This window comes from Saprolegnia parasitica (assembly GCF_000151545.1).
Source record: "Saprolegnia parasitica CBS 223.65 unplaced genomic scaffold supercont2.47, whole genome shotgun sequence".
NCBI lineage: Eukaryota > Oomycota > Saprolegniomycetes > Saprolegniales > Saprolegniaceae > Saprolegnia > Saprolegnia parasitica.
The window spans coordinates 43,188-53,770 of NW_012156441.1; the positions used below are offsets into that span (position 1 = coordinate 43,188).

The 10,583-nt window shown below is 59.8% G+C and overlaps 5 protein-coding genes across 5 annotated transcripts; 3 read left to right on the forward strand and 2 right to left on the reverse strand.

The window, feature by feature from the left end:
• Positions 1–2,164: 2,164 nt before the first annotated feature.
• SPRG_09214 (hypothetical protein) lies at positions 2,165–3,440 on the forward strand (the record flags this gene model as incomplete). The annotated part of the gene is made up of 2 exons (XM_012348758.1): positions 2,165–2,889; positions 2,935–3,440. 2 exons carry the CDS (start codon positions 2,165–2,167, stop codon positions 3,404–3,406), a joined length of 1,197 nt encoding a protein of 398 aa, XP_012204148.1. The 3' UTR covers positions 3,407–3,440.
• Positions 3,441–3,445: 5 nt separating this feature from the next.
• Positions 3,446–3,940, reverse strand: SPRG_09215 (hypothetical protein; the record flags this gene model as incomplete). The annotated part of the gene is made up of 3 exons (XM_012348759.1): positions 3,446–3,613; positions 3,664–3,751; positions 3,801–3,940. The coding sequence occupies 3 exons, from the start codon at positions 3,938–3,940 to the stop codon at positions 3,446–3,448; spliced, it is 396 nt and encodes a 131-aa protein (XP_012204149.1).
• A 329-nt stretch (positions 3,941–4,269) lies between these two features.
• On the forward strand, positions 4,270–5,059 carry SPRG_09216 (hypothetical protein; the record flags this gene model as incomplete). The annotated part of the gene is made up of 2 exons (XM_012348760.1): positions 4,270–4,503; positions 4,548–5,059. The coding sequence occupies 2 exons, from the start codon at positions 4,270–4,272 to the stop codon at positions 5,001–5,003; spliced, it is 690 nt and encodes a 229-aa protein (XP_012204150.1). The 3' UTR covers positions 5,004–5,059.
• Positions 5,060–5,064: 5 nt separating this feature from the next.
• SPRG_09217 (hypothetical protein) lies at positions 5,065–5,690 on the reverse strand (the record flags this gene model as incomplete). The annotated part of the gene is made up of 2 exons (XM_012348761.1): positions 5,065–5,182; positions 5,239–5,690. 2 exons carry the CDS (start codon positions 5,688–5,690, stop codon positions 5,065–5,067), a joined length of 570 nt encoding a protein of 189 aa, XP_012204151.1.
• Positions 5,691–8,528: 2,838 nt separating this feature from the next.
• Positions 8,529–10,244, forward strand: SPRG_09218 (hypothetical protein; the record flags this gene model as incomplete). Its single annotated transcript, XM_012348762.1, has 3 exons — positions 8,529–8,959; positions 9,012–9,282; positions 9,327–10,244. 3 exons carry the CDS (start codon positions 8,529–8,531, stop codon positions 10,242–10,244), a joined length of 1,620 nt encoding a protein of 539 aa, XP_012204152.1.
• Between the last annotated feature and the right edge of the window lie 339 nt (positions 10,245–10,583).

The window sequence follows — 10,583 nt, forward strand, 5'->3', positions numbered from 1 at the left end:
TATGAAGCCATCACGAGGCGGCTCTGCTCGCCGCACCATGGCCAGCTCATCCGCGCCATCACGCTACTGCCGCTGGTCGGCACGGTTGTCATCTACCTCCTCGTGGCCACGGACCTCGTCGCGCCGTTCGTTGGCCTCTCGCGCCCCGCGCTCTGTGCGCTGCTCTGCCTTGTTCCGTTTCCGCTCTGTCTGCCCGACGTCGTGCCCAACTTTCTACACTGGTCCCGCCACTTGGTACGATGCGTGACGGACGACGAGTGACTATGGACTGTGTTGTAGATCGTGCTCTGCGCGCTGTACCTCGCGCTGAGCCTCTCGGGGCACTCGGTCGGCGGGTCCTGGCCATCGAATGAGGCGCCGTCGAACTGGATGGACGTGAGCTACGTCGTCCCGATCCAGCTCTCGAGCTTCCTCGGCCATGTCCAGCTGCTTCGCACGTACGGTGCGATCGGCGACGGCCAGCAAGCCCTCACGACGCAGCGGTACCTGCCTCTTCTCGTGGTCGTCTTTAGCCTCGGCGTCTACTACGCGGTCGCGACCTTTGGGTTCCTCGCGACGAGCGGTGCGCCGGCCGACAACGTGCTCACGTCGTTTGCGTCCGATGCGTGGGACGTCAACGTGCTGCGCGTCGTGCTCGCAAGTGCGCTTCTCGTCTCGATTCCCCGCACGTTCTTTCCGCTGCGCGATATCTTTGAAGACACGTACTTTGCCGAGCGCAAGTCGGTCGGGCGCCTCGTCTTCCGCATGGTGGCCACGCTGGTGCGGGCTCAACTCCCGCGTCGACTCGTCGCTGAAACTGCGTTGTTTGTGTAGGTATTCTTCGCCCTCGCCGGCGGCCTCGCCGTGCTGAGCCCTGGCCTCGGCTTGACGCTGTTTTGGTTTGGCGCGGTCGTCGGCAGCGTCGTTATGCTTGTGCTGCCCGGATTTTTCCTCTTTGAAGTGACCCAAGGACCGGCGTTTGCGCTCCCGGGCACGACGTTCTACAAGATCTTAGCCGTGCTGTTGATGCTCCTCGGGCTCGGCCTCTCGGGCGTCGCCATCTACGGCCTCGTGGCGACCGCTCTTGCGTAATACAGCGTGCATGCCGTTGACGTGCGGGCTCGTTGGCGTTGCCACCTGGATACGAAGGAGTCATACTATACGTAGTAGCCCTTGCAGATCGTCGGCTTGGGAGGATGTGGCCGTCACCACCACTGGCACGAAGGCGGCCTTGTCAAGATTGCAACTGCAAACGTTGAGATCGCCGACTCCAAGCGTCTTCGTTGGCTTTCTCGTGGTTGTCCCAGCCTTTGCCACGTCATTGGTTGCAACAGTTGGCTCATCAAGTGTGAGGGATTTGCCTCTGAAGAAGCTTGTCGTGGAGCTGGTGCGGGTCATTTGGAGCCGCTCCACTTCGACTCTGTCACCCGATTGCACGCGTCTCCGTGGGCGTTTGGAGTTCCTCTCCTCTCTGCCGAGTGCTTCCAGCTGCTAGCTTCTTGGTCATCGTCACCAGCAGCAGCTCTGCCCTTCGGTGACCTTCCTTCGCAGCCGCGTGCCGCTGGTGATGATGACGCCTTCGTGCCAGTGGTGACGGCCCGTGGCACCGGTTGTCGAGACGATGTGGACGTCGCCTCAGTGACGACAACCCGCTGTTCCATGAGTTCTTCATGCAGATATATTGGACTTCCTACTGCGCTCGTGAGGCGTGGCCGGTGCTTCAAACAAGGAGCGGAAGTGGTCGTGACTCGGGGCTGTGCGAGAGACCAGGGGCACCAAGGGTCGTCTCGACGAGCGTTGAGCGACGCGTCGAGCGATGGCACCACAGCCAAGTGTGACGACAACCCGTCCAGCAAGATCCGCTGCCAGATCTGAAATCTGGAATCCAGTCCGGTCGCAGCCGTTGGTTGACTGGACACTCGTGACAGGGAGTAAAAAAGGGGCTCGGGCAGCTCTGGCTCTGGCGACCTCACCAACTTCAACTTGCCGTCGTCTCCCACTCCAGTCCACACCCTCGGTGTAAAACCGAATCGTAGGGTGTTTTACCCCGTTTCAAGTCCTAATTAGGTCTGTATCCGGTTTTGCCCAGACACAGGCAGCTCCACCGTGCCCCGGGGTGCGTGGCCTTTCCAGCGCCATACCCCGGTGTATGCAAAAGGGCAACCTCGTTTGTCAACATATTCCAATGGCACGAAGCGAGCAGAGCACGTTGCTGGTCAAGGCCGGTGACGAGCATGGCGTGTCGTCGCCGCTGCCGCAAGGAACCTTCTGGACGTCGACCTTTGCGCTCGTCGGTACCATGATGGGCGCGGGTGCGCTCGCGCTTCCGAGCACGATGGCGATGACCGGCGTCGTCGGGTGCTCGCTCCTCTTCCTCGTCATGGCCGGCTTTGCGTTCGTGTCGTGCTACGCGTGCATCGTGACCGCAGATGCGACGGGCGAGTACTCGTTCGAGGGCATGAGCAGCGTGCTCTTTGGCCGCGGCCGCCAGTGGTTCGTGCGTCTTCTGACGCTCGTGCTGCTCTTTGGCATCATGGCGGTCTTCATGGTCGTCGCCATGGACCTTTTGCATCCGTTTGTCGCTGCCTACGTGAGTCGGTATGTGATCGGCGCGGTCTTTACGCTCGTCGCGATCCCGCTCTGCCTCGCCGAGTCGCTCTACGCGCTGCGCCACTCCAACTCGATCGTCGTCGGCTGCATGGGCTACATCTTTCTCGTCTTGTTGGTGCGCGCGGTGCAGACGGGCGGGCTCCCGGACGCAGCGCCGGCCATCACGGTCGACGGCGTGCTGTACACGATCCCGCTGCAAGCGCTGGCCTTTGGCTGCCAAATCAACTCGGTCCGCGTCTACGGCGAGCTCCAGCACAAGGCGCAGATGCACGCCATCAACTTCACCACCATGTTCTTCGGGTACTGTTCTTGGCGAGCAGGATGCAGTGTATCAATGTGGTCTAGGTGCGTGCTCTACGTGTGCTTTAGCTTCCTCGGCTACGTGTGCTTTCACGGCGCGATCGTGCCGGACATCCTCACGGGCTTCGCGTCCGACGACCCGCTGGTCAACAGCGTGCGCATCGTCCTCGGCACGTGCATGGTGCTCAAGATCCCGCTCATCTTCCAGCCCTTTCTGCATGTCCTCGAGGCCGTCGCAGTCGGCGAAGGGGATGTCTCTCGCCACACGCGGACCTTCTGGACCATCGCATCGCTTGTCAGCGCCTATGCGCTCGCGATTACATGCAAGGACCTGAGCATGATCATGGGCTTTGTTGGCGCCGTCGGCGACATCCTCCTCAACTTCGCTGTGCCAGGTCTCTTTCTCTGGCAAGTCGGCGTCAACCAGGTGAACGCCAAGCTGCAGTACGGCGGCGCGTTCCTCGTCGCCAGCGGCGTACTCATGACAGTGCTCTCGTTGATCGGTCTCTTGAAGTAAAGGTGCATGGACGAATAAAGCATGTACGTACGGCTTGTGCTACTGCTGCTGCTGCGTGTGGGGCGGCGGCGTCGACGTGTGCAGGAAGTGGCGAAACTCGCCAATCATCTGCGCGAGGTTGCCTGCGGCTTGGATCTGCCGATGCAGGTCGATGGTCCGCGTGATGCCCTTCTCGTTGTGGTTGACGAGCTTCTCCTTCCGGCGCATCTACCGACCCGCGCGGAATGAGCGCCAGTATGGCCATAGAAGAAGCGTACGATCTCCTTGTACAGCTCGTCGCAGACCGAGTTGAAGGCGTCGATCTTCTTCTTGATGGCCTCGGCGCCAGCCTCGCGCGTCGCCGGGCTACATGCGATCCCATGAGTGTGGATGGAGGAGGTCCGTCGGTGCGTACTCGGCCTTCTCCATGAGGAGGAAGAGCTCGGAGCATTCCTTCAGAATGGAGTCGAAGGACGCGGAGATGTCGTCGACGCGGCTGCTAAAGGGCTTGTTCGGGTCCTTGGAGAACTCGCTCTGGAGCATCAAGTCGGCCATCGTGCGTCGGTCGCGAAGCTCAAGCTGGAATGGGCGGTGCCGGATAGAAACCAATTATCCGGATCCAGTCGAAACGATATTTCTAGTCGACGCGGCGACTAACTATACACGCACCCCTTCAAGATCACGCCATGCGACTAACGTCGCGGGTACTCTCACCGTAATCACGTGCAGCTCACCGCGCATGGCGAGAAGTGTGGCAGCCGAGGAGTGCGTACTGCACAGCGGTGGCGTTGCGTCGGGAGTTGCCGTTGGCCACCGCCAAATGTTCCTCGCGTCTTCCATGGTCGAAGGATTGGCGTCTTTCGCACAACCTGCCAGTGTCGACAATGCAAGGAAGCTTGACGTCGTTCTCGCCGCTGCTGCCCACGGCCGACGCGCCGCCGCACAAGAACGCAGCGCAATTTCTCTTGATCAACCTCGTGCTGCCGCTCCTTCTCTACTACGTAAGCATTCCGTTCGCGACGGAGCTGCACGCGATCTTGCTCTCAGCGCTGCCACCCGCGCTGGAAACGCTGTACCACATCGTCGCCTTCCGCTGCCTCGACCCGATCTCCGCCCTGGTACGTGGCAGCGGCATATCAACTCTGCTATCTTGTTCAAGTAGCAGGTGCTGGCGACGGTGCTGGCGCTCGCTGTCCTCTTCGTCACCAACGAGCCCAAGGTGCTCCTCGTGAAGGACTCGTTCACGACCATGACGATCGGCGTCGGCTTTCTTCTCTCGCTCCAGTCGGAGAGCGAGAACCTCGTGTGGCACTACGTGCGCGGCTTCTACGGCTCCACAGACGCCAAGCGCGCGTCGCTTGCTACCTACTGGCGCCATCCCGAGGTCCAGGCGGTCTCGGCGCGCGTCTGCCGCGTCTGGGGCGTCGCACTCCTCCTCGAAGCGTCGTTGCGCGTGACGTGCATTGGCCTCTTCTCGATAAGCAGCATCGTGCTGCTGTCGCCGCTGCTGGCCCTCGTCTTTGCTCTGCTCGTGCTGCTCTGGACACGATCGTACGTCGACCAGTGCAACTTGCCGGCGCTTGACCCGCCCACAGTGTCCATCTACCAAGCGATCTGATGCGACATGTGGTTTTATATATATCATCTTTCAACCGAATAAATACAGAACGGGGGACGAATTAGTTTGCTCGACACGCGGCGGCGTCCTGCCAGTCGGCACGGTAGGCCACCGGCAAGTCGTCGGCGTCCCAGCACCCGATGGGCTCGAGCACGCAGAGCGCATCGACCTCCTCTGCGCTCGCCAAGTCGGTGTCGTAGGCAGTCGCGCAGACATAGACGGTGGGAGGGCCGACGTGGTCTCGTGCCGCCGTCGGAGGAGCGTCTGGTCGCGCCGAGCAGCGTCCATGGCTGTAAACGCTGTCGCGTGTTTCCGCTGGCGCTTGAGGACGAGGTGGCCAAGCGCGCGGCTCGAGTGCGCGCGCTTCCAGCGCACAAACTGCTGCGGCCAGTGCACGCTCTCGAGGCAAAAGGTCTCTGGCGACGCCGACACGATGCGGAAGACGGATTTGGGCGACGCGCGCGCCGACCAGACGAGCGCCGACCGCAGCGGCTGCGCGCTGAGGTACCGCTTGCGCTGGTGCATCGAGACGAGGTGCACGTGCGCGCCATCGATCGGCTCGATGTAAAGGTACTCGGCGCCGTCGAGAAGGAATCGCGACTCGACAACGGACACGGTCGACGCCTTGTCGGTAGCGACAACCATGGCCTTGCCATCGTCGCACGTGAGCACAATGGGCGCTTGCATGTGGTGGGTCCAAAAAGCAAAAAGCAAAATGGCGTTGGATCAAGATGGCTACCCTACAGTCTTCCCTACGTATAATACCGGTAGACCCTCTGCAGTCTTGTGGGTTTGCGTCAAGACAGTGGCGCACCAAGCTCCACGTCGGGCGAGAAGTTCTGCGCCACCTGTTGGTTGCCGTGTCGAACGTGGCAGCTTGGACAGGCACGAACTCACTTATCAATACTGTCTCTCTCCTCGGCATGGGCCTTTGGCTGTGGCGCCGTCAGCATCCCAGTACACTGTATTTGCACGGGTCCTACTCTGTGCGGAAAGACAGATGGGCGGTTCGCTGGGCGTTCGCTGTCCCTGCGGTACGGCGCCTTGCGATAGGAAGCGTCTTGAAACCGTGTGCGCAAATACGCAAATGAGTTCGTCACGTCACGATGGTACTGTGGTGAGATCTATCCTGTTCGGTTTGACGACACGCATGCCTCCAACCGCGGGCTCCTTGTCCCCGCTTCATAGGCAAAACAATGTCAAGGCACGGGGTGTGAGACGATTTTGAGAATTGGTTTTTGATTGAGACGACCCTGAGAGTCTGTGGGCTGCCACCAAATTTGCCAGCGGGAACGATAGGTCGTCGTATCGACGAAGTTGTCAACTGGATGGACGCTACTGCTATCGCAGTGCAACAACCCTATGCAAGCATTCTTGCTTTTTAGCGGGCTTTACTCAACATCCACGTCGAGAATCAATAAGCTCTTATTCTTTCTTTGATTTAGAATCAACCACGAGCGCTCAGCCAATCGGCTGTATCGATCTATGGCTATAGATATATTGCGCCCAACCTTCTAAATCCAAGGTGGCGACAAGGTGGAGACAGAGATTTATTGCAGTTCTCTCCTGAATCGCGCACCCACTAGAGCCGATCAATGGATAGGACGCTTCATTCAACTCTGGCATGTAGCTCTGGCGTTTATAGCTCGCCTTGGCAAAAAATGCACGAACACCCTTAGTAGATATCATTGCGCAAGGGGCTCGGATGGGGCGAGAAGAGGCTCAGCGGAATCCATGTCGAACCGTCGTGCGACCGCGCATCAGCGTCGCTCGGTCGCTCCATACTACGCAGCACGTACCGACTTGCAGCTCGAGACCTTGTCTGCACAAGCGAATGCGTCGATGCTTCGGGGGTCTCAAAAATGTCAGCGGGCAGCCCTGCGCGAGTGCGGCGGGTCAGAACAAACGCGCAAGTGGTGTCTTTCCGGGGCCAGCAACCAGCGACGTCGGGCCAAGGTAGCTCCACGATGCAGCGCAGTCGACACTGGCTGCGCAAGACGATGTGCGTGGGTGTCGACAACGTCGCGTCGGTGACGAAGAGCGACTGGCGCGACGGCTGCGACGACCAGCGCAAGCGCGACGACCAAAGCCGTGTTGTCAAGAACTGTTTTTGCCCAGCGATGTGCGACGTGACGTATATGGGGCGCGTGAGCAGGAAGCTGCGGCTCGTCGGGGCTTCCTCGAGGCGCAGTGTGGCCTGGTTTCGTGCAATAGACATCGTCAAGTGGCACCGCTTGGTTCCGCGAGCAGCGTGATATGGAAGCTTGGGGCCGGAAGGCGCTGGGCTGAAAACGTCCGCAAAAAGCAAGTGGAGTGGACAGCGTGGAGACGCAAACCAGATAAATCACCCCAGGTTGCGGCTACATTCAAATCGTCTTCTGTGCCATCGTGCATAAATCAAGCATAAATGTCTAGGAAAGAAATCATTATCAATGGTGCTCAGAAGTTTTCAATTATTGAATTTGCAACGTGCATACTGATGCAGTAGCATTGGCGACTTGACCCAAACCATCATCGACCTGGAATCCTCGCATGGTATTACTGTAATAGCGTCCGGTCCGCCTTATCCTTCGCCTTGTCGCATTTGGATCTACTGGGGGCGTGTGGACTAGTACTCGAGTACTCAGCAGGAGTAAGCGATGCCCAGTCCACGCATGTGTGGTTGTGGTTCAAAGGCAGTCGACCTGACTGATTTTCAGACGACCTGACTGAATTTCAGACGACGTGACGGAACACTACATGTACGAACGCCATTCTGCAGGAAAAGTGTGCGCATCGTCTGTACCATTGAGTCTGGATGAGCACTAATATCGTCGTTACAGTAGACCACGCGTCTGGCACCGCACCGATGTTTCGAGCGACTGGTAATCAATCGCCTGTCTAAACTGGCAACCTCTTGCGAATGTCGTGCATTCGTAATCGAAAGCTGCTGTTGTGGCCCGTCTAGGCGTCGTCGCTGATATACCCAGCGACCATTTTGCCCAGCGACCAAACCATTGTATCTATCGTTACCACTGCAGGGATAGCTTTGGTGGATAGTTGTCATGGATAGTTGCCATGGATAGCTGTAGTGGATAGTTGTGGCGGAACTTGTATTGGATAGTTGCCGTTGATTACTACAAGGGGCAGCCGTGAGAATGTTTTCACAGATATTACTGTGTCCCAAGCAAGTTTACAGAGCAAGGTGCATCGTGGATTCATTTCCGACCGGAGACTGCATCACCCAGGTGGGGCATCCGAGGAGCTCCAAGTGTGCACGAGATATGATTGTTTGTCTCCGGCCTTTGCCATCGCACCATCTTGCGACTAATATTAAAGAGCGAGTCAAATAATAGTACTTGCTCGGATGAGTGTGCCAACTTGTGCGATCACCGGCGATCGTCCATCGTGTGGTGGCTCAAGCGCGACTCACGCCCTGTCTCTTTTGTCGGCCAATCGCGTCCACACGACTCCGAGGACCGTCCCACTCTAGGTCCCGGATGGCGACAAGCCAAGAGCCATTGCGGTTCTTTCCGACTAGTAACCATGGAATGGCTCCAGGCCTACTGGTGCATTAGCCTCCCGACCAAGCCGCTGGACGTCGTCCACGCCGAGAGGTACCTCTTCGCGTTGCCTCGGACGAATCGCCCGCCGCTCGTGCTGCGCTTCCACCGGCTTTACATCTTTATCGCAAGCTTCCTCGCGCAGCTCTGCGCCGGCATCCTCTACGCGACGGTCGTCGTCTTCGAGTCCTTTGCCGCCGTCTTCTTCGAGGACCCCGACGCGATTCCTGGCGCGCTCCGGTCGCTCGTCGTTGGCGTCATCGCCTACTGCATCATTGCCGCCTTTCTCACACCTCTCCTCGAGCGCCGCGGGCCTCGCTGGTCCATGCTTCTCGGCACGTCGTTTGTCGTCGTTGGCTACCTCGGGCTTGAAGTCGCGCTGCTCGCGCGCCTCTGGCCCATGATGCACGTGGGGTATTATGGATCGTACATCATCACTCTCATTTCTTATCCGGACCGATGGTAGGCTGCTCTTTTCCAGCGTCGGTCTCGGCATCGTGCTCTTGTCCTCCATGTCGACGGCGCAAAAGTGGGCGCCCGACCTCCGCGGCACCATCAGCGGCCTCTGCTCGCTCGGCTTTAGCCTCGGGCAGCCGCTCTGGACGTGGTATTTCGAGACGCTCGAGGACGCTGGCGTGCCGCTGCAGCACTACTACTGGTACGTGCTCGCGGTCATGCTGCCGCTGCTTTCCTCTGCGCGCTCCTTCTCCGGACGCCGCCGCCCGACTTTTTTGTCCGTGGCCACGACATGCACGGGATCCCGGTCGACTGCGCAGTCAAGGCCGACGTCATCCACGACGAGTTCCTCAAGGTGGGCATGACGCTGGTCAATTTCGACGCGATTCGCCGCCACTCGAACGAGTCGGGCACGGCGGATGCAGAGGTCACGACGCGGCAGTACCACGAGCAAGTCAAGGCGCTCACACTCATGCAGTGCGTCTTCTCGACCGACTTTGTGTGTCTCTGCATGGCGTACGTCGCGCTCTCGGCGCTGAATTTGCCGTACATCCCGCTGGCGGCGCCGGGCGCGTCGTGGGCCAACGACTATGCGATCGCGGACGCCGCCTCGCTCAAGCTCCACGGCGCACTGCTCGGGTTCGCCGGCCGGTTGGGCGTCCCGATGGTCTCGGACGCGGTCATTTGTGTCTTCTACGCCAACCCCGCCTTTGCGCGCAAGGTGACGTTCGTCGCCGTGCTGCTGCTGCCCGTGGTGGCGCTGCCGATCTGCGCGAGTGACTTTTACAGCACGGTACCGGCGATGATCTACGTGACCAAGTTTTGCGGCGGCGCCGCGGCGTCGCTCATCGTGTGCTTCCTCACCGACATGTACGGCGTCTACAACATGGGCACGATGTTTGGGTTCGCCTGGAGCATCTGGGCGACGGTCCTCCTCTTTGTCGCGCCGCTCGTCAAGGCCGGCGTCGACGGCGACACGCTCCGGGTGTTCTGGGCGCTCTGTCTCGCCGGCCTCGTGCTGCTCGCTTTCGTTCGGACGACGTCCCGCGACCGGTTCTACGACGGCTACCGCCTCTCGCTCTGCGGCAAGTCCGTGGTTGACCTTCCGTTCGGCGCACGGAACGACGACGACGCACTGGAGAACGACGAGCTGCGGCCGCCAACGATTATGTCGCCCGAGCGCGGCTCGTTCTTCATTTACGAAATCGACTCGGACCACGGATTCCACAAGGTGCACGTCTAATAGCGTGCCACGTAATTTATTTGGAGTATGTATACCCTTCCCTCCAAGAGCGTACAAGTTGTCGTCTTGGCTTTGCTGGACGGCAGGGTTGCGAGGGCGGCTTGCGTCGGCCTATCTGGTAGTGGACCGGGCTCCGTGCACCGCCGAGCGCGATGCCTTCGTCTGTGTACTTCTTGTACTGGCGACTGGCGGCGGCGCGGTCTCGTCGGGCGCAAAGAGGTCGATAGCCGGCTTGGTCTTCTTGAGGGCCTCGACGCGGCCGTCAAGGTCCGCTTGCGCTTCTCGTGGAAGGCAGCGCGCTCTGCGTCTTCGTGCAGCCGCTCGTCCCGCCGGACCTTC